The 23,316-nt window shown below is 38.9% G+C and overlaps 1 protein-coding gene across 4 annotated transcripts in view; it reads right to left on the bottom strand.

The window, feature by feature from the left end:
- The window catches only part of ARID4A (AT-rich interaction domain 4A), a 64,690-nt gene that overhangs the window by 14,289 nt on the left and 27,085 nt on the right, over positions 1-23,316 (bottom strand). For 3 of the 4 annotated variants that reach the window (XR_010613491.1, XM_065682751.1, XM_065682752.1), the window contains exons 12-23: positions 18,564-18,636; positions 13,472-13,566; positions 13,226-13,323; positions 11,519-11,747; positions 9,085-9,335; positions 7,059-7,256; positions 5,799-5,883; positions 5,422-5,623; positions 3,010-4,140; positions 2,721-2,825; positions 902-1,117; positions 190-336 (exon numbers count right to left, since the gene is read on the bottom strand). Coding sequence is in view for 3 of the 4 variants with exons in the window: in XM_065682751.1 (XP_065538823.1) it covers positions 190-336; positions 902-1,117; positions 2,721-2,825; positions 3,010-4,140; positions 5,422-5,623; positions 5,799-5,883; positions 7,059-7,256; positions 9,085-9,335; positions 11,519-11,747; positions 13,226-13,323; positions 13,472-13,566; positions 18,564-18,636 (2,830 nt within the window). In the remaining variant the exon portion in view is untranslated. The remainder of the gene's footprint in view (positions 1-189; positions 337-901; positions 1,118-2,720; positions 2,826-3,009; positions 4,141-5,421; positions 5,624-5,798; positions 5,884-7,058; positions 7,257-9,084; positions 9,336-11,518; positions 11,748-13,225; positions 13,324-13,471; positions 13,567-18,563; positions 18,637-23,316) is intronic. The other variant, XM_065682753.1, reaches the window with a different exon arrangement.

Raw genomic sequence — 23,316 nt, 5'->3', positions numbered from 1 at the left:
AAAATAATCAGGGAATGCTCATTAGGTTCAAGTTCTGAAGAGCCATAAATATTTTCTAAACATATATGCAAACAGATGATAACTTTTTTCCCCAAAAGATACTCCCAATTAAACTCAAGTTGCTTTGAGTTACATATTTTCAAGAAAATTAACTTCTCATGGGAATCATAAAGCAAATCTGAAAGTTACCTTCTCTGTCCTTCTTTTTTAACCGTTTTCTTCTCCTGTCTATGGTTGCTACTTCTGACTTCAAGGACATGTAGTATTTTCGTATTTCCTGTAGTTTTTCTTGTAAGAAGGAGATCCTTTCAGTGCTGCTCATATTGTCTAGTTCATCTTAAAAGTGAGAAGAAAAAACAGCTTCATCAAGGTGATTTTACACAAATTAATGCAATCCTAATAGCAGACCTTATAGCAGCCTTCCAGTGCTTAAAGGGGCTGACCAGGAAAGGGACTTTTCGTGAGCAAGGAGTGATAGGACAAGGGGGAATGGCTTTAAACTGAGAGAGGGGGAGATATAGATTAGATGTAAGGAAGAAGTTCTTTACCATGACAGTGGTGAGATAATGGAACAGGTTGACCAGGAAAGCTGTGGCTGCCCTATCCCTGGCAGTGTTCAAAGCCAGGTTGGATGGGGCTTTAAACAACTGGGTCTAGTGAATGGTGTCCCTGCCTTTGGCAGGCGGGTTGGATCTAAATGATCTTTAAGGGCCCTTCCAACCCAAACTATTCTAGGATTCTGTGATGAATATTAAGGATCTACAAAATGCAGCTTAAAATTTAACATACTTCCATAACCAGGCCATAAAAGTCCTGTACCTAATTTGGAGCACGACACTTTAATTTCAGAACAAATTTTCGTATAAATTCCCTCTAATTAAGTCACGTAAAGAATTCTTACTGAGCTGAAAACTCCATTTGTATACTCTAGATGAAGCATTCTGGTGGTGGTGTTTTTCTCTGTGTTTATCCTTCTCTCCATCTTTGATGTGAGGTGAAATGACTCTTGCAGGTGATCGGGAAATCTTCTGTGGTTTGGATGCATTTATGTGTTTTACAGGAGTACATTTACTTGAACTGTCTAGGACAGAAAGGTCTTCACTGTCACTACTTTGTCCTGCAGTAAGAGAAGTGTACTTGGATTTAAAAGAACCCTAACGAACAACTTAGCATTTTAGAACTGTAGTTATAGTCACAAAAAATGATCAAGAAAAACACTGCTCCTTCTGGCTTAGGAGATCCCAGAATGCACACAAGGAAAAACCATGAGATTGAACGTATAATCTTATAAGACACAAAAGGCACTGAACTCTCAACAAAAGGCACTGAACTCTCAAGTGCACCAATCCTTAATGCAGGAGAAAGCAAGGGCTGACCAGGCCTTTAGTTAAAGAACAATAGTCTAAACTTTTACACAAGTAAAAAAGCAGCTTATTAAAATAAGAGTATTAGAGCACTGATAAGCTATGTTTAAGTCACATATTTTGGTGTTATAATACTAGAATCCCCTTTTCAAAGATCAAAACTGTATTAATAAGTATATTAATAAATAGGTAGCCCATGATTATATATGTCTACCAAATTGCTTTGCACATCTAAAGGAACAGTTCTGAAACGTGACTAAAAGCATAAATGCTTTAATATGTAACAGAAAATTTTAAGCTAATATATGCAAATATTTTAGACTGCCACAGTAATTTCAAAGTTTTACACAGGCATGTCAAATATATCCGAATATTGTATGTCAGAATTCAAATTTCAGTCTGATATTTAAAAATTGTATCAATACTGCCCCAGGGCCTAATTATATTGACTCATTCAATACAATCATCACCAGAAATGTGTTACAGAAATGCAAAAATCAAAATTTCTGTAGTAAATTAAAAAATAAGTCACATAACTGAGACAAACACACACAAGATTTCTTTTGCTGAGAAGTTATTCTTTAGCATCAAGCATTTTTTCTGTACTTGATAGATACATTTTTTTCCCCATGAGAAACACATACTGTAATACTTTGAAGGAGATGTTCCTACTCAGAACAAGATCCCCTCTCACAAATTCATAACCAACCCAGTTATTGCACCCTTTCAGTACTTAAAAGGTGCCTATAAGAAATACAAAGAGATACTTTTTAGAGGGCCTCATGTGACAGGACATGGTAATGGTTTTAAACTAGAACAGGTGAGATTCAGGCTGGATGAGAGTTAAAAATCATTTAGAATGAAAGTGGTAAAATACTGGCACAGGCTGCCCAGAGGGCTGGCAGATGTCACCATCCCTGGAAACATTCAAGACCAGGCTGGAAGTGAGCTATCTGATATAGTTGAGGATGTCACTGCTCATTGCAGGGGGGTTGGACTAGATGAACTTTGAAGGTCCCTTCCATCCAAAAAATATCTGATGATTCTATATAAAAATGATCGTAATGGTAAATACTTAGTAGCTACTAATATACGTTGTTACTAAAAGCTTGTCCTAAGAAGTAATTAAAAATAACCAAGAGATCTCCAAGGAACACTGTTACTACAGAGCTGCTAAGTTCTTTACAGTTAACAGCCAATAATCATGCACCTTAATAATATTAATGAATAATCATGAATAATAATGAAAAACCCTGAAAAGGAAGTCCCACACAATAGAAATAATGGGTAACAGTGAGAACAGTGTGCCCTTATGCATGTTGATAGGCCAGCATAACCTCCCACCCTCAAATGTACCTGTTCCATTCTTTTCATTTTTGGCTGCAGCACTTGTTCGCTTTGGGGTACGCTTTTGTTTTTTTGCCAGTGTTCCACTATTGCTATCACTGGGTCTTTTTTGACCTAAATGAGAAAATAAAGGAAGACAAGACACCTCAAATATCTCTGCTACTTGCAAACTCTTTTTGTAGAAGAAACAATTAAATTTAAAACCAGAAGACAAAACAGCCAACTTTTAGTAAAACCAGTCTTAAAATGACTTCAGAAATCATTAGAGCAGAGAATGACTGTTGACAGGAATGCTCACCTTTCTCTCCAATCTCTCTTTCTTGCACAGACAGACTACAGGTGCTTGATGTAGTACTGGCTTCAAATCCATTAGCAGACTCGCTTTCACAGAGACCTTCTTGAGACTCTTCCACCACACTGTCGACTTCAATCGTCATGTCACTTTCGCTCTTGATACTGCGTGATTCATCCTGGCTAAGTGTAAGAGGTGAGATCACTGAAAAGCTTGACTGGATGGCAGCAGGTAAGGCAGATAAATTTGGATTTGAAGCATTAGGATCTGGCTTTTCTGATATGATGTCTTCACTACTGCTCTTCTCCTTTTCATCCAAGTCATCCAAGTCTACCTCATGGCACAGCAGTGTTTCAGGACCAATCTGAGGCATTGCATCATCCTCATCTTTTAAGGGAACATTCTCATTTTCTTCAGAAGGACGTTCAGAGATCTCATTTCTCAGCTCTTGAGTGTGCTGAACCGATTCTGCCACCAGGGATGGCATTTCCTCATTCTCCATTCTGAGGGACTCTTCAGCATTCAGCCCTCTACATTCTTCTGCTCCAGTACATTCATTGGTCCTCTCTTCAGATACAGTATTTGGCACTTCCATCTCGCTCTGTCGTCGATTTCTCTTTTCAGGTGATGCCTGTTCTAAAGTTTTCCTTTTCAAAAGCTTCTTATCTTTTGTAGAAGGTTCCGTTTCACTTTCAGTAGTGCTGGAAATTTCTTTACAGTCCAAGGAAGACATGTCTAATCTTTCAGGTTCTGCAAGAGATTCATTTGCAACCTCTTCTTGGCTTCCTGGTGAAATCTTGGCATTCTCTAAAGAAGGATCTTTTGTCTTGCTCCTTCTCCCTTTACTTTTAGGTGATTTTTCAGCCTCTCTTTTGATTTCTTCTATTTGCTCTGTTTTATTTCCAAAAGTCTGAACAATTTGTTCACTTTCTTCAACTTCCAGTTTCAGTGTTTCTAGTGGCTGTACTTGACTCCTGTCATTTTCTTTCAGTGCATGAGGAATCTTTGGGTTTTCTTCATCTAGCTTCTCATCATGTAGCTTTTCACTTTTATCCAGTTCTGAAGTTTCTGGAGAAAATTCTTCATTCAAATTCTTTTCAGATGATTCATCTGCTTCACTGTCAGAAGAGCCAGAGTCTACAAATTTTAAAAAAGAAGGAAACAGCACCTTAAATCATCAATTACAACAAAATTTCCTTTTTCAACCACACAAAAACTTTCTTCCCAGTAATTTGCCACATTAACATCAATTTAGAATACACAATTTCAAACTTAAAGTCCTGCATAATTCAATGCACTTATTACAGTTCTTATTTTTACTCAACATTTCTATGAAACTACAATAGTAGCAGTGCTGTGTTCAAGATGCATCTGGATGACACTCTTAGTCTTAGTTTTAGGTAGTCCTGCAAGGAGTAGGCAGTTGGACTTGATTATGAGTCCCTTCCAGCTTGAGGTATTTTGTGGTTCTTCTGCTATTTCCCCCAGACAAGCTGATATAAACAAATTACAGTTTGTAGTAGAAAAAACACATTCCCATAATCTGGTACCTATCTGTGGAAACCGCCTGCCCCACCTGACATTACAAAGCAAAAAACCCAACACTTCTCCCGTCCATGCGCCCCCAAACAGTAAAAAAAACAAACTCTTCTACACCACAATATGGACATTTCATTGTTAAACTATTGTACAAATCTATTGTATACACCATATGCGGAGCAAGCGTATTTACATTACCACATTATTCAGGGATCTGTGCTGAAAGCAGACAGTGGTTTCACTTCAGTTCTTTTTCACAGAGACTTAGAAATACCAAAAATATTGCTGCCTTTTGTATATAATTAACAACTTAGGGTGCATGATTTAGTACTGGGATTGAGGACTTAAGTACCACAATGAAGACTACCATTATACTACTAGAGTTGGTCTGCTCATGATTAGGACTGAAAGGCTCTGACTAAAGAATATGGAATTACTTGCACAGTCATTTCCATGCCATAGCTCTTCAGTGAGCATACTTCTCAGCAGTGTCAGCTCAACTATTTTCTCAATAAAATTCACAGGGAGGAAAAAAAAAATAACCACAAAAAGGTAAAAATCAAACTTCTCTTCAGAAAAGTACTGAAAAACCTCAAAAGCCTAAGCGCTCACTGTTTTGAGTCTCCACCAGAATCAAACATTCCTGAGCTACGTCTCGTCTGCCTATGAAGTGTTGCTAAAAATCAAAAGTATTCATTTTTATAGAGTAAAACCTGTGCCAAAAATTTTTTTCCATTCATTGCTTGTACACTGACTGGATAAACAGGACTTTAAACCTGCTGGCAGCACTGTGTTCTCTGAAGTTGTCGTATTAATGCACCGCATGACATCACTCTTTACATGCACTTCCATGCCAGAACATGAGTGCACCAGATGTACCTTCTGTTCCATTTGGTAATGGTGAGGAATCTGACAAGTTGTTCCGTGCACTTCTGGCTCCTGATTTACCTTCACTAGTAGGTGTTTTGGATAAACTGCAGGACGTGTTGGATGGAAGAGTAGATTTGAGAGGGGGTCGCCCACGCTTTGATTTTTGTTTCTCCTCATCCTTCTTCTCATCCTTCTCACTGTCTTCTTTATTCTGAGGGGAAAAATATGGATGTTTATTAACGTTTCACTGCTGATCATCAAAACCTTTTGCTCTACACTTCTATTAAAAAAATAGTTTGTGGACTGAATAACTTTTTTGAAAAACAAGGGACTGTGATTGTCATTAAGCACTGTACTACAAAAAACCTTATTGAAATAACTATTACTTTTGTTTTTTTCTTCTGTTTTCTCTTTGGTCCTCCTTTGTCCACAGGCCAGATAATCCGATCAGCTTTCACCCATTCATCGTATCTAAAAGTGAGTAACAACATACTGTTATTATCACTGAATAATAAAAATTTGTTTGCAATATGGGGATTAAAAAGACTGAGTTACAGAAAATATTTATTAAAGAGAGCTAGAAAAGTAGTGCATAAATTTACAAACGCACACAGTATCTGGCATTACAAATTACGTTTCTAGCCCACAAAAGATTTATGGGATGGGGGAATGGAGATGCAAACTTCCCTGTCTCTTGCTAGCAAAGCACTGGAACCCAGGGGACTGCGTCAGCTACAGTTTTGACAATTATTTCACATCATATACAAAAAGCGGTTTTCACCACAACAGTAAAATGTCATTTTGTTTTGGGTTTGTTTTTTTTTTAATTTAAGGTAAAATTTTAAATTATAACAACAAACTGCACGAGATTCTGAAAAGCACAAATACACTGCTAGTTCTTCTTAGAATCTCCTGAATATTAAAAAGGTAAAGGGACACACGTAAGTATATCCCCACACACATAAACTTTGTATTGCCACATAAAGAAATTTGCTTAGTTTAATTGGAAATGTATGGATTTGGAACACCTCAAGTTATATACCAGAAGCGTTCTAGTTTCAAAAATTCATTTTGTGGTATTTTTGTCTACATACTCAACAACGCTCTTAAGAACAAGAGCAAAAAAGCCATTTCTGCAGCAGTACTGAATATAAAGCATGGCTGGCAAGAGAAGCATTTTAAGAATCTGTACCTCTTTGTAACAACTATTCTTTATAATCACAATTAACATTCAATACAAGATTAAATTGTGTTGCCAAAATTTCAGTGCTTGATACACTTAATTGTAGACCTCTTCACCATCATCAGTGACTCCCTTAAATAAAGTCCAATAGTGCTAACAGTAGCTGACACAGTAAATTACAGGGATGCTCCTGTGAGGAGTGAGAATTACTCACTTTAAGCCAGATGAAAACTCTGAAATCCCAGAATATACTTCCTCGTACGTTTCCATGTTGTAGTGTCAGACCATGAACAAAATTACTAACACTGAAACGTGTAATACAGTCAGATCCTGTTACCGTGTTGATAGTTCCATTCAGAGCCAAGTCACTGATCATCTTTCTCTTTTTGTTCTTAGAACAAAAATTCTTTTGTAAATAATCCATTTAACAAACAAAGAAATGAAAGGCAATTGTTATCCTCACCTTACATTCCAACCATAGTAGTGAACTAAATATAAAACTTCTCCATCATCAATTTCTGTGCTTTTAATACTGGCTTCATAGATTTTTTGAGTCTTTCCACGTCCGTATTTTACTTTCACTTTGGTTCCAGTCAGGCACGGTTCTGCATCCTCCTCATCCTCTTCACCTTCTGATTCTCCTTTGTTCTCAATTTCCTCCCTGCAGTAAAGTGTATTTAAAATGCCCACTAATTAGAGACAATGTTTCAACATTTAGCTAGGGTAGCCAAGCTATTACAAAAGAAAAAGGCTGCAAGAAAAATTGTTTTCATCTCTGTCCTGCACTGCCTCTGAAGCTAGCTTGGACACAGCTTCTCACATCAAGAACAGGACTCTGAGAAAACAGGAGTTAAGTGCCAAAAATATCCAGAAAAAATACAATATAAACACAGTTTATTATGTGTACAGCTACCTCAGAACTTAAAAAGTATTCTTTAAATTAATATTTTGATAATGCAGAAAGAGGAATAAGTTAACTCAGTGTTTGACTCCTAAGTAAGACAGGAAGAACTGATTTTGGCATGTTAAAAAGAAAAATTCTCTCTCCTACAGTTCGCTTAATAGGCTACAGTTTACTAACAGTGTGCATAAGCTTGAATCGCCATTATAGTGATCCCCTCACAGATGCAAATACCATTCCAGTGAGAAAAGTTGATTATAACAGTGTTTAACAAAGATTAAAATGTCTACACACCCCTTATTAGCTACATCTACCTCTTATATAATATCTGATATTTAAACATTCTACCTAAACATACTTTCAAGAATCACAGTCTATCCTATTTTTACCTATACTTCTCTCCTTTTTTTAGGGTGAATTTAGCATAATGTAAAAGTTAAACTACAAAAAAAGTCACCAAAAAAAAAAAAATAGTGAAAAATACTATAGGTTTGCTTTTGATGAAATACATTCATTAGCCTTCAACAGCAACTATTTTTGCTGTCGCAAACAATTAAAAGAGGACCAGCACCATCCACACCGCTTAAAGAAAAGACTCTTTCGTGCCCATGTCACCCGATATCCATCCCCCTGTGACCTCCTGCACACCAAACACTGCACCTTCATTTGAGGCATTTCCACATGCTATGGGGCACTGCAAGATTATCTTCTTTGGACTACACAGAGACACTTTCTTTAAAATAACCGTGTGTTTTTCCTACTCCTCAAAGCTCTTTAGAAGAAAACATACAATAACCCTATCGGGCTTCATTCAGCATTAACTTGTGTCCAAACCACTTAGCCACCAGGACAAGAAAAACAAGGTAGGAAAGCCAGTTTAAGCTGGTAAGACACTGCCCTTGACCACAGCCAAAGTTAGCTAAGAGGTCTACTCTGGTAATGAATTACTCACCTGGTCACACTCATTTGTAACTGTGACTATATATCCAATTCAACTTGTCAAGCTTAGTCTGTGGATGCTATTTTTTTTTTACCCTTCCATGCCTCTCCATTCTCCTCTTCAGCCTACCTGTGTGTTTCATACAAACTCCATCTTTCCTTTTCCTTTCTTTATTAGCTGATCCCCTGCTTGCCTGCCTACAATACATCGCATAACAAAAGCAAGCACCCTGTAGGTTCACCAGCCATCATTAAACACTTTAACAAAAGCATGGGAGAAGAGGGTCTCTCTTTTTCATTTGCATTTCAACTGCCCAGACAAGTCTGCCCAAACAGTTGCTCACCATCCATACAGCACCTGACAGACACAGCCTGGTCTACTCTGTGTCTGTACATACAACTGTGACAAAACACTAACACATCCTTGGCAAGACCTTCAAGAAAATGAAAGTCTGCTGCCTACTAGAAAAAGATGCTTCCGTAAAGTACAGCAGATTTACAAGCTTGAAATAAAATTTTCCCTTTCCTGTCTGGCTGCTGAGTGAATAGGTCCCCAATTTCCACATTTTAGTTGTGTATACTCCTGCTTCAGGTATGGCTCAATCACGACAGACATACATGTGAGAAGGTGACACAAGTTAATGTTTACCTCTCCCTCTGCCTCTCTTCCTCTTCATCTGACTCTTTGTCAGAATCCTCCTGTTTTTTAATTTTTTTCTCTTTTTGCTTTGGTGTATTTTTTCTCCCTAGTGGAGTTTCATTTTCTTTCTTCTCTGCATTCTCAGGCATTTCCTCTATATCTTTATTTTCCTTGTTATTGTCTTTTAATTGGTCTTGTGTTTTATCCTCTTCACTATCTTTTTTAGCTGGGGTTGCATCACGGGTAAGTCTTCTTCGTCCCTAGAACAGAAATAAGAACTGTTTAATGACTCTTGTCAACTGTTCTCTGTATAGTCCAAACCACAGTGAAGAGGGAAATAATATTCCTGTATGGAAGAAAAGCCGGAGATAACAGCAAAAAGCAAAATACTCTAAAATCTTAAGATAACAGCTTGAAGTCTTGTTATTTGGGGGCAGGGAACAATTAAAAAAAACCCCCAACAAAACGAAAAAAAAACCAACCCACCAACCAACCCCAAACAACAAAACAAAAACCCAAACACCTCCCCCCCAAAAAAAAACAAAAAAACCCCCAACAAACAAACAAAAAACCACCCCACAGAGAAAACCAAACCAAAATCACTCCAAAATAAAGCCATTCTGCTTCATTTAGAATAAAGAGGATGAATTTCTGATTACCTTCTAGAGGATTTCAGGACATTTGTAAGGTCTGTTGCCCTGATAGAAAGGGCCAAAATGCCTTGCTCAACTACGGCAATAGCATTAAAGTGCTTGTAGAGGACTTGATGATGCTTGAGAGGCATCTTCATTCCTGACAGCAAACTGTTACAATTGCTGTCTGGGGCTATCTGCAACTGCCTCTTGCGGATCCAGTACAGGATTGTCATTTTGGTATTGAAAGTCTCTTGATAGGGTCATTGCTTTGCAATAAGAACATTTAAAATACATTATGAATGCAACATGAATTATCTGGAGGCCATCCAAAGACAACAGTAATGGAGGTACTATGATAATTAAAATTCACAGTAGCATAATGGCAAACACTTCAAATACTTTGGAAAAATACTAATTCATAAATAGATAGCTGGTGACTGGATTAATAGAGTAATAAGATACATGACCAGTATTTATTTAGCAACAAATTAACACAGCCAGCCAATGATAAAAGGGGCAAAAAATTCTTCTACTTTATCCTCTCACCAGTTTTCTTCCCCTTAAAAAAAAACCTCAAAAAACGGAAAAAACCATCACACAAAAAACCAAAAAAAGCCCTCAAAAAAAAACCCAGAAAACAACCCACCCTAAAACCCAAACGACAAAAACTAACAAAACTAACGTCATGCCAGGAGGTTCATTAAGGCTGACACAGCTTGGAAAAAACACCTGCAGTTAGATAGAAATGTAAAACATAATACATAGTGTAAATACAAGTTTAGATTTGTCTTTTCATCTACTAATTTAAAAGGCCATGAACTTGCTTGAAAAGCTCGTTTGCCAGAAGTAGTTTAATCAAATTACACTTCAGTTGAACAGAATCCTTACAACTTGAACAATTTAAAAAGTAGCAATTCCTGTCCTTTAGCAATCATGCTCTGCTAAAGAACATAAAATGTCCTTTTAACAGAATTAACAGGAGTGCTACAGCATCATATTCAAGTACCTTAAAAGTACTGTTGTATGCTCCATCAGGTTCAGTATCCACTAGCTGATGGGTCACCAATCTTATCTATGTAACTACTGTTACCAACCTCACCTTTACAGCACTCAGGGATGAATAATAGAATCATAGAATGGTTAGGGTTGGAAAGGACCTCAAGATCATCTAGTTCCAACCCCCCTGCCATGGACAGGGACACCTCTCACTAAACCATCCAACACAAGGCTTCATCCAACCTGGCCTTGAACACTGCCAATATAAGTGCTCCTCCCTCTACTTTGCCTACATACTGTAAAATTGTAGTGTTTATTAAAAAAAAAAGAGATACTGTGATAAAAAACAACTCAGAGAAATGGGTCTTCCTTTGATTCTTAAAGCTGTAGTAGTCCCTTAATATTCTTGCTTCTTGCTGGAAAGCTCCAGATTCCATATGCCTGTAGAAATTCCCACCCACAACCAAGACTGTCCTGCTGAGTTTCACAGGCTGATATTCTGACGATATCCAGCCCTCAGCAGCTTTTCAAGCCATCCCTGAATTGAAACATGTCTGACATTCAACACAGTCTGAGCAAATCCCACAGATGGCTTAGAGTATGAAGAAATAAACAAAACTGATCTATTCACAGGCAGAACATAATTAACCATTAACACCAACTCTGTGTTCACAGAACCCTGTCCTATGCCTGTACAAGTATGCCAATTCAAACCTATAATCACTCCACAAGGGAAAACTCATTATGTAAACTGTTCACTATACAAAGCTATTTTGTTAAGTACTAAGTAGAAACCAATTCAAGCCACTTACCCTTGGGGATCTTAGTTCTGGTTCTTCTTTTTCACTTTCACTGCTGGAATAGTTTTCTTCTGCTTCTTTTTTAACTTCTGTTGGGGGCATTTTTTGTTCCTCCTTCACACTTTCCTCCATTGGTTCCATACGTTTCTGTATGTCTTCTACTACTTTTGGTTCATTATGATGGATGGTCCTAAACTGAATGTTTGCAGAACGGCAATACTCTTCAAAACCATAAAGATACCTATATATGCAAATAAAGTTTCATTTATATTTTTCTTCATGGAAGTGCATAAAAGCTATTTTCCTGCTCAGAGAAAAGCAAATGAAGCAGTAACTTGGGGGGTGGGGGGGAAAGAAGGGTTAATAGTGGGGAGGACAGAACAATCCCAACAAAACCAAGCAACCCAACAAAAAACAACAAAAAACCCTCAAGCCCAAATAACAAAATAAAAAGGCAGAGAAGATTTTGAAAAGAAACACAAATCAAATGGTGAGAAAGAATCCACACAGGTGCTTCCCACAAATTTAATTTCACCCCCATCCAATTAAGAGTTCATGACAGTAAAGCCTAAGAACACATACGCTGTTCTGCAAATGCATAATGACAGCTAAAATCAGCCTAGTATTAGAATATGGCATACAAACAAGTTACCACATGGTAACATAACAAACTGCCATGCATCAGCTTGTTTTCTGGTAACTGCCTGTGTGCGCACTCTAATCCAGTTATAGGTGAGAGAAATAGGAATTAGCTTATTCCTGAAGAAATAAATATGCAAGCTACAACACACTATCATGTGTCCATACAACATAATTATTTCTACTGTAACAGCAACCCAGTACATATTTGCCAATTACTCTTTTTATGATATTCTCTCTAAAATACAGACCTTAAATATGTGCCCAGTTCAAATCACACTGCAGACAGTCTGAATATTTTTATCTTCATCAACTTTAACATGAGTTGAAGTCATTAGTCATCCCTATTCAATCAGCCAAATTTCCTTAGGTTCGACTCAAGAGAACCTCATTCTTCGCTTTTACTCAAAAAGCCCAACTGTTTCTTGTCAATTTCCAGGAGGATAAGTAATAAAAATAACTTCTATTTAGAAAAGGTTTCCATTTCAAAAGTTAAAACACAACTGAAAACCAGGGGTCAGAATAAAAGAATTTATGCATTTACTCATTACAATCAGTGATTTTACTACTTCATCCTGTCACATCCACCACAGCAACGTAAACAATTGCCCTAAAGCCATTGTTCTACAGATTCCACAAAGATGGTATTTAAATATGCAGTCTGAAACACATCTATCTCTATCAATGTTTTTCAGGAAGCTAAAGAAACTGGCATAAAATTCTCATTGCATGCAGCATCTACAAAATTTGAATTTGCCAAAGCTTTTTCTTTTTTTTTTTTATAATTTCATTGTTGTACTCTGAAATAACATCATCACACGCTGAAAGTGAATGCTTCTTGATGAGGAAATTAGCATAATTCTACTGTATTAGAGCAACAGGATCTTATGCAGCCCTGAGCACATGCTCCTGTCCTCCACCATTTTAATACTGGAAAATGCTCAGAACTGTTAACTGAGGAATGACAACTACTGTTCCACTAACCTATCACAAATTACATTCTACTGTAGAATTACATTCTACTAAAAAAAAAACCACCCAGGAAAATTGTTTTCACCGTCATACAATATGAGAACTTACTTTCTATAAGCAGTTTTTACATTGTAGGAAGCAGCCGAGTTCAAAATAGGAATGCCAAGGTCCATATAAATTTGCTTCCATACAGCACCACTCTCAATCTTGGGAAGGGGGGAAAAAAAAAAAAAAAAATGAAGTTTTCAGGTTTTCTTAACCAAGAACAGTAAGGAATGATATGTAACACAGCCACAAGCCACAGCCCTTAAGAATGAACAGAGACACATAGTTCAGGAGAAGTTCAACACTTACATTGTCACACCCACCCTGCTGATATACCAGTCTAAAAAGATGGAAGAGATTAAGGTCCTTGTAGCCCAGAACAGGTGGTTTATTGATAGGAGTACCTAAGTAAAACAAAACCAGAAATAAGAATTTACCACAAAGAACAACAAACCACTTCTTCCATTCCTTTAGAACACATTTGATTACTAGTATCTTTCTACATTTTAAAATCTGTATTTAATAATTCCAAGATAAAAGTCACAAGAAGTTAGTAGTTTCCAGTCAGGAATTAAGGCTTCACCTTCTTTTGAATGCATCATTTATTTCTGGGTGGTTGATTAGCACACTAGTACCAGCTGCCTGCTAACTCTGATTTCTGGACCTCCTGTCAGATTTGTGCCAAACTGGCTGCATACCACTGTCTCTCTCCTGAATGGGGAAAACAGCCAGAATTGCAGCAAGCTACGCAGAACACCTGATGAACACTGTTACAGAGCAATGTGAAGAGATTAACTCAAAACACTGTGGTCTGAAAGGAATGAGGAAGCAGCAGCAATGCCGGATTAGGAAAAGATACACACAGGCAAATTGTCAGACTGTGAAAAAGCACAAAGCCCTAACAGGATGTGACTATTTGGGACAGCTCTGGCAAAAAAAGAAAGAACTCAAATCAGATGAGTAGCAATGATGTAAAGAACAATGATTAACTGCAAAAGGAGAAAACAAAAGTGACGTGGGGCAAGTGGCTGTGTACATAGACGGTATTCCTCACAGCAAGGAAGAACATCAAACTTCACACCCTGCTGCTTCTCATCTTCACGCAATTATATTTGGAATCATTAAAATAATGTTATAGGACTTTGAGAACACTGTCACGATCACCGATCACAAAAATCAAAACATACATACTGAGAGAACAAAATGTAGAACAAATCCTGGCAAAAGAAATCTTCCAGGGGGCGGGGGGAGGGGGGTGAGAAATTAATGTACACAGGCAGGGGGAAAGACCCAGTCCTGAAAAAGTCCTGTACGTTGCTCTATCAACATACTAGCTTAAATGATAGTGTCTGGGCTGAGCCTTCAAATTTGTGTACAAATGCTTTTTTCTTCTGTCTCTATAACTCCCTGTATGTGCCACATGATCCCTATGTGGTTTATAGTCTGAGACTGCTTAAGAAAGGGAGTGAAGAAGGAGGAAAACAGGAAAGAGGGAAGAATCATGGTACAAGAAAGAAAACAGTGGGTTAGTCCAGCAGCATAGGAGTATTTTTTTTCCAACCTGACATAGACTATTACTCCCCCAAGGCAGGTTATTCTCCAAGAAACACTGGTTATACACAGGAGGCCTCAAAATTATATTGGATGAACTCCAGTATATTTTCATATATATTTCAAGATCAGTTTCTAAACCTGTGATAAGAACTGGCAATAGTGAATAACTTGGAACTGTTCTTTTACAATTCTGTGGGCTAGAACACACCTCGCTCATAAGGATGCAGAGCGTCCTTTACAGAGATAACTTGATTTCTCCCCCAGATTTTAAAATGCAAGAGGAAAACTGGGGGAGGAGTGGGGGAAAATATTTACGCACTACATGCACTTTACATTTTCCTCTTAGCTTCGGTTAGTTAAAATTCAAATACATCAACATTTGCTGTATTATATGCTGCTACAAAAATATAATTAAGGTAACTTTTGTCAAGGAAAAAGAAAAATAGAGTAAAAAGGCAATAGTTGCACTTGTAATCAACCTCCCCCAGTGTTATTGCTGGATTAACACAGTGTTCAAATTGTAATAGCAAGTTCATGAGTGAAATGAACAAATACACTGTAAAAGATAAAACTCCAGGTTTGTTGTTTTGTTGTTTTTTTTTAAAGCACAGGGGTGTGCAGGCAAGGAACAGAAAACCGCCTCACGCTCGCAGGCCCTTGTTCTCATGGGGGATTTCAACCACCCTGACATCTGTTGGAACGATGGCACCGCACGGCACAAGCAATCCAGGAGGTTCCTCGATTGTGTGGAAGACAACTTCCTTCTGCAAGTAATAGAGGAGCCAACAAGGAGAGGTGCCATGCTTGACCTGGTGCTCACCAACAGGGAAGGGCTTGTTGAGAATGTGGTACTCCAGGGGAGCGTTGGATGCAGCGATCACGAGATGGTTGAGTTTAAGATCCCCAGGACAGTGAGAAGAGCGTGTAGCAAGCTCACTGCCCTGGACTTCAAAAGAGCAGACTTTGGCCTCTTCAGGAGCCTGCTTAGTAAGGTTCCATGGGATATAGCCCTGGAGGGCAGGGGGGCCCAAGACTGTTGGTTGATATTCAAGGATCACCTGCTACAAGCTCAGGAGTGCTGCATCCCAACTAGAAGGAAGTGCAGCAGGAGGGCCAGGAGACCTCCTTGGATGGATAAGGAGCTGCTGAGGAAAAACCAAAGGAAAAAAGAGGCTTATAAAAAAATGGAAGCAAGGACAGGCGGCCTGGGTAGAGTACAGGGATGTGGTCCGGGAAGCTATGGACCAGGTTAGGAAGGCTAAGGCCCAGTTAGAATTAAACCTAGCCAGGAATGTTAAGGATAACAGGAAGGGATTCTACAGGTACGTAGCAAACAAAAAACAGACTAGGGACAAAATAGGCCCCCTAAGGAAGCTCTAGGGAGAACTGGCTACACAGGATTTGGAGAAGGCTGAGGTTCTGAATGACTTCTTCGCCTCGGTCTTCACTGGCAAAGCCTCTGACTGCACCACACAGTTCTTAGAAAGTAGACGCAGGGGCTGTGAGAATGAAGACCTTGGGCCCACTGCAGGAGAGGATCTGGTTCAAGACCATCTTCAAAATCTGAACGCGCACAAGTCCATGGGACCTGATGGAATCCATCTGCGGGTCCTGAAGGAGCTGGCAAATGAAGTTGCTAAGCCACTGGCCATCGTATTTGAAAAATCATGGCAGGCAGGTAAAGTTCCCGACGACTGGAAAAAGGGAAATATAACCCCCATTTTCAAGAAGGGGAAAATGGAAGACCCGGGGAATTACAGACCAGTCAGTCTCACCTCTGTGCCTGGTAAAATCTTGGAGCACATTCTCCTGGGCAGCATGCTAAGGCACATGAAAAACAGCAAGGTGCTTGGTGGCAGCCAGCATGGCTTCACTGGGGGAAATCCTGCCTGACCAATTTGGTGGCCTTCTATGATGGGGCTACAGAATTGACGGATAAGTGTAAAGCAGTTGACGTCATCTACCTGGACTTGTGCAAAGCGTTTGACACTGTCCCACACGACATCCTTCTCTCTAAATTGGAGAGATATCAATTTGATGGATGGACCACTCGGTGGATAAAGAACTGGCTGGATGGCCGCACACAAAGAGTTGTGGTCAATGGCTCGATGTCCGGCTGGAGACCGGTAACGAGTGGTGTCCCTCAGGGATCGGTGTTGGGACCGGTCTTGTTTAACATCTTCGTCACTGACATGGACAGTGGGATTGAGTGCGCCCTCAGCAAGTTTGCCGATGACACCAAGCTGTGTGGTCCGGTTGATATGCTGGAGGGAAGGGATGCCATCCAGAGGGACCTTGACACGCTTGTGAGGTGGGCTGATGCCAACTTCATGAATTTTAACCATGACAAGTGCAAGGTCCTACACCTGGGTCGGAAAAATCCCAGGCATAGCTACAGACTCGGCAAAGAAGAGATTCAGAGCGGCCCTGCAGAGAAGGACTTCGGGGTGCTGGTCGATGAGAAAATGAACATGAGCCGGCAGTGTGCGCTCGCAGCCCAGAAAGCCAACCATATCCTGGGCTGCATCAAAAGGAGCGTGACCAACAGGTCGAAGGAGGTGATCCCACCCCTCTACTCTGCTCTTGTGAGACCTCACCTGGAGTATTGTGTGCAGTTCTGGTGTCCTCAACATAAAAAGGACATGGAACTGTTGGAACAAGTCCAGAGGAGGGCCACGAGGATGATCAGGGGACTGGAGCACCTCCTGTATGAAGACAGGCTGAGGAAGTTGGGGCTTTTCAGCCTGGAGAAGAGAAGGCTGCGTGGAGACCTAATAGCAGCCTTCCAGTACCTGAAGGGGGCCTATAGGGATGCTGGGGAGGGACTCTTTGTCAGGGACTGTAGTGACAGGACAAGGGGTAATGGGTTAAAACTTAAACAGGGGAAGTTTAGATTGGATATAAGGAGGAAATTCTTTCCTGTTAGGGTGGTGAGACACTGGAATCGGTTGCCCAGGGAGGTTGTGAGTGCTCCATCACTAGCGGTGTTCAAGGCTAGGTTGGATGAAGCCTTGTGTTGGATGGTTTAGTGAGAGGTGTCCCTGTCCATGGCAGGGGGGTTGGAACTAGATGATCTTGAGGTCCTTTCCAACCCTAACTATTCTATGATTCTATGATTCTAACCTTCCATTTTAGTGTCAGCCTCATCAGAACTTCAGATGTGAATGGTTTATGCAACAACAGTTCTCCCCAGTCAGCAGGTATATCCTGCTCTCTATACACATAACATGCACTTCCCGTGTATACCTTAGACCACGACTATTCCAGTACAATCTCACCTAATTCTGTAAAGACAGATATTTAAAATATGCCATTTTCTTGTTCTAGCTACAGGACAAAGTAACAATCTCTTAAGTTCTCTCTTCAGGCAAATATCATTGCTACACCTGCATATGATTGAGACAGTTCTGCAAGGAGACTAAGATGACATATCTCCCATTCCCTGCTGGCTGAATTCTACCATCCATGAACAGCCTCCTCAGGTTCCAGCCTCAGATTAACAGCAGCAAAGTTCCCAGCCATGGCTGTCACAACAAGCAATCAACCAAGAGCTTATTTAACAGGGATTGTTAGCATAAAAAAAAGGTTTTGTGAAAGCAAACCAAAAACAAAACACCTCTGAAGCACAGCACACAGAGGAAACACAAATCCCTCCAAAGTACCAGAAGTAGACCAGCCACATGTGAAAACAGATCAAAGTGTTTCTTCTTGCACCAGACTAGCTGTTATCTTTTTCACTGACATGACAAATATGCTCATAATAATACCCATTACATTTAAAAGCTATTTTTAAAAGCCATTAAAGTAGGCTACAGATTAAATTATAAATAAACACAGTAATTGTTACCTCTGTCTTCCATAAACTTGTAAAGCTGTTGGAGGAAATTGTCCCTCTCTTCAGGATCAAGCTCTTCCTCAGGCTGTGAAAACAAATGCAGTCATAATCAAAACATAAAATATATGAAGTAACAATTTATTTGTACAAAAGCTTAAGAGCGCGAGCTAAACCCAAACCACTTCCCATTTGGCCCTGCACCCATATAATGGTGAAATATGCAGAAAACAAAATTTACTCCAGAGACTGAAGTGTGTACCTCATGAAGAGAAAAAAAAAAATGCACGTCAGGGAAAGCCTCAATCCATGACATAAAGAATATAAGTATGATCCTCAAAATGAAAACACTAATACACTTCCCATACAGATCTAAGCAGAACTTTTATGCATATTTATAAGACTGAAGCAGTTCACAGGAGCTCTAGGGGTTTTGGTTTGGGTTTTGTTTGTTTGGGGTTTTCTTGTTTAACTCATTCTCTTTACCCCAGCTCTAGCGAAGGTTGCAGAACACTTCTTTCTCCAGCCATTCCTGGTTCTGATGCTCCACACAGTACTTTTACTTTTTGTGATTTAAATTCCACTGCTTGATTTCAGCTCGTATTTGGAAACACTTTTAGTGCTGCTTCTGTAATTTATTATTATAAATTCCTTAGTTTTACCTTTCCAACCTAAAAGTCTTAAAGAGATGAGCACTTATGAACTTTATGGGAAGCAGTCCACAATGTGAAATATTTTTTCTATTCAGGTTGAAACCATGAAAACACCGTACATTTACTGGGGGGTGGGGATGGAGAAAGAGAGATGTAATGTCTACATATACTCCATGGATTTTTAAGATTCTAGCAGAGAGAGAGAGAAAAAAAAATCCCTGCAACACTTTACACATGCCACTTTCTTCCTGCCAGCCTGGCAATCATAGGGATTGCTGGTAAGGCAGTTTGCGCAAGAAAGACTGCAGCTGTCTTGAAGGAAAGACGTAACAGTATGTGTCAAAAAAATCTTATCATTCCATTATTAAAAATAACAGAAAAGTCACAAGCAGTTCCAGAAGGAAACCAGAATAGCAATTTCAATTTCAGTTGTCTCTGCATTCTGTAAACTTTAAGCTTCAAGGCAGGAAGACAGGCAGTGAAATGTAAATGTATATGATACTGCTGTGTTAACCAGAAAGCAATCTGCCCAGCATCAGAATGAATTTCAGCCCTGCCTGCTTCAGTGAATGCTGAGCTTCAAAGCCCAGCAGGGCTCACCTGCAATCAGGTAGAGACAATACCTGTTTCCTATTTTCCTTGGGAAATAATTGGAGAAAATCAAATGAATCATCACAACATCGTACATCATCAGTAACCATTTGCTCATACTGCATTATAGGGATTATATAAAGAGAAACAGTTATCTATAAAATTAGTATAATCTCCCAGGTTAACAAATTAATTATTGCTATATAAACCACTTCTTTCTTCTAACTAGACTGTGAACCAGCTTCAGGATAGAGAAGTTTCTACCATCTACTCTAATGTTTACCAGTTAAAGTCAATACAATTCGAACTACGCAAACTAAATATACCTAAATAACAATAATCATCCTGAAATACTTCTGAATAGTTGAATTTAAACCATTTCTTTCATATAGGCATAATGCCAAACCAGAACTGTAGGTCAGAACTGCAGAAACGTAGGTTAGAAATAGCACTCTTGCAGACAGAATGTTAACTGTTTCACTGATAAGTATTTTCAGCTGAATAAAAGCAAAAAGGAAAGATGAAAAGCTTTTTTATATACTTATAGGCCAGGGGTATAAAGCCCAACTGCAATATTCATCCACTATGTGAGACATCCTGAGTCCTGCACCTGCTTCTCTGTTGATGGTGTATGAGTTAGGTTGCCACCCCTTGACAGACAGAGCATGAATGGTGCCTGGCACCAATACCAGAGTAGATACCAAACCATTCAGAGAGGTGATTTGAGTAAGACCTGAAAGTCTGACCAAGGAATAAATCACAATTCAGCTATTTCAAAGTCTTTTTTTTGCTACTGGCCAAAATGAGAAAGTCCAGCCCTTCTTTGATATGCTTACTACAACATTAAGATACATGGACTTTTATAAGTGGTCATTTTTTAATCCAGGTTATCTATTCATGACTGAACATAATGAATTCCTAGGAATGTCTACTGCTCCGAGTTAAGAGTTTTATTTTAAATACATCAAACATCACCTAAGATGCTGTATCAGCAACCTTAAATCTGCACCTGAAATCAAGAAAACTTGACACCACAACCTGTGATCACCAGCAGTGGGTGACTGGAGAGCTAAAATTCCCAGTATCTGTTTCCAGCAGGCACTGGGTCAACACTGCTAGCTGCCAGAACTCACTTTTAGCCAGACACTTACGTCCGTTTTAGGCTGGGCGTAAGTTAAGTTCACAGTGACAACTGTGCAGAATCAGTTTCTTAAGAGTTCTGTCTCTCCGTTTCATTTTATTCTTATATAAAAGATGCAAAAAAGGGAAACTGTAGTCAAAGGTAAGTCCGACTGCAAGGCAAAACAATATGCAGTTTTTAAGCGGAAGGAGTTCAAAATGGAGACATTCCTGTTCTTCATCCAATACCCGTAAGTAATGCAAGATGAGAAAATCTTTTTTGTCTCAGGGTGAGAGGCTGAACAAGAATCTCCAGGATGCCTTTTTTTGCCAGTAAATAAAAAGTTGAAACATTATGGGTTTGAGATTTTTTGCTCCTGAGTAGCAGGTCACATCAATTAGAGAATACTGTAAGGAGTAAACCAGTGAAATCAACAGCTACACAGGATCTCTGTATAAGGGAAATACTTCTTTCCCAACGCTATTTCTTACTGCTTTCCAAGTAATACTGTGTTCAATTCATAAAATTATTTTAAGAATAAGAACCAGCAAATAAGCACAACATGAAACACAGAGAAACTTGCAGAAAACTTGTCACTGGTTTTGCTTCATTTTGTTTCAAGCCACTTCATTCACCATGAGTTTACCTTCTGTCTTCAGCATTATTTCAAAGAGTATAGCTCTGTTATCCTGACTCATCATTTACAGAAAGATGTTAAAGCTTCTGTGGATGCTCACCCGTAGAGCTGAGAGGGAGCACAAAGGATGAAACAATTTCTTCTACAAAACAAATTAATCTCTACTTAGAAGCATGTACACCATATACTCAAAATCAATATGGGGCGAAAGTACCAGGGATCTTTCTTTTATATTATTAATAGACCGCTAATACCATAAACTCTTCTGTGAAATAAATACAAGCTAGGAGGAAGAACAATGTGTACAGGATTTGGAGCTCAGAAGAGTATACGATCAAGACAAGCTGCCACAATTAGAGCTGATGTAATTTTGCTGCTTCAGAGTACTTAAATGTGTTTTCACCACTTGCACATTTGCTTTCTGATGCCAAGTTTGAACACTAAGGAAATGAAAAGAATTAAACCAAATGCAACAAGTTAACAGCTTTACACCATGTAGAGATTTAGAGTGATCTTAAAAATGTTAGTTTCTACCAACCAAGAATTCAACCATCTTCAACAATGACTCACTCTAGAGCTGTGCCTCAGTTTGCAAGTTCTTCACTCGTTTGTGAAGGAATATTCTGAGAATGACCAGGTAGCATAAAATTGTGAGCAAGAAAGTCTGCGTGAAGACCATCTGTGCATGGTATGATGCAGGTCATAGTTCACAGTAGCCAAAATCACTCCAAATGCATGTATGCATGAGAAGGATGATTAGCTAATCAATATTTAGCTAGGGTATTTTTAAAGTTATTCTGCATATTACACATCACAGCTGCTTGGGGTTTGTTGGTTTGGTTTTTTTAATATACATAAACAACCCACTTGCTTCTGCATACCATGCTTCATTAACTTTGAAATTACTGTATTCCTGCATTTAACTTTTACAGTCAACTTTTTCAATGTTATCTTAAAATACAAAGAGGTTACAAGAGAAATGGACAATTTGGGTATCATTTTATGTGGCCTCCCACAGTCACTTCGAGAAAAGACTACACGGGAAACAAGAACTACTTTGAAACAAAATGTAAGTATTTGAATAGATGACTACTGACCATTTGGAGGAATCTCAAGCTCCTAAACCATATTATGGATTTCATCCACATGGACTCATCCCTCCTTTATGAACTTAGTGCAAATAAAATATACAGTAATGACTTATTATGAGAATCAAAATCCATGCTTATCTGCAGAACAGGTACACTGGAAAATGCTTCTGTCACTTTCCCTGCTCAACAACGTAAAGCAACTGTGACCAATGTTTCTTGATGCTGTGGTGCAAGAACCCTAAAAACTTTAAATGAATGCACACTATTAAACATACTACACATACATCCTTTAGGTGACTGCCAAAATGAAGACTAAGAAAATTCCTCTAAGCGTACACCTTGAGGTCCTACAGCTCCTTTTACAATGAGAGGTACCCCCAGCTAGCTGGATATTTTCCATGAACGTTTTTTGCATGTTTGATTAAGGGAGCGAAAAGTGAAAGAATAAGGAACTGTAATTAAAGTGACACAGATAAACTGGAAGAGTCTCTCAAAGACAGTGTTATAACTAATTCTATAGGTAAGACAGAAATCCCTTTTTGATATTATAAAATGATACAATTTTGAAACTTGCAAAATTCAAACTCTAAAGAACAAATGCCTTACTTTTATCTTACGTGAATGTATCTATTAAGAACACATACTGAAGATGTATCTCAAATAACTGCATGTTAGA

Source organism: Lathamus discolor, chromosome 6 (genome assembly GCF_037157495.1).
Source record: "Lathamus discolor isolate bLatDis1 chromosome 6, bLatDis1.hap1, whole genome shotgun sequence".
In the NCBI taxonomy this organism is placed as follows: Eukaryota; Metazoa; Chordata; class Aves; order Psittaciformes; family Psittacidae; genus Lathamus; species Lathamus discolor.
Note: the sequence above shows the minus strand (reverse complement) of the source record. Positions and strands in the feature narration are given on the sequence as shown.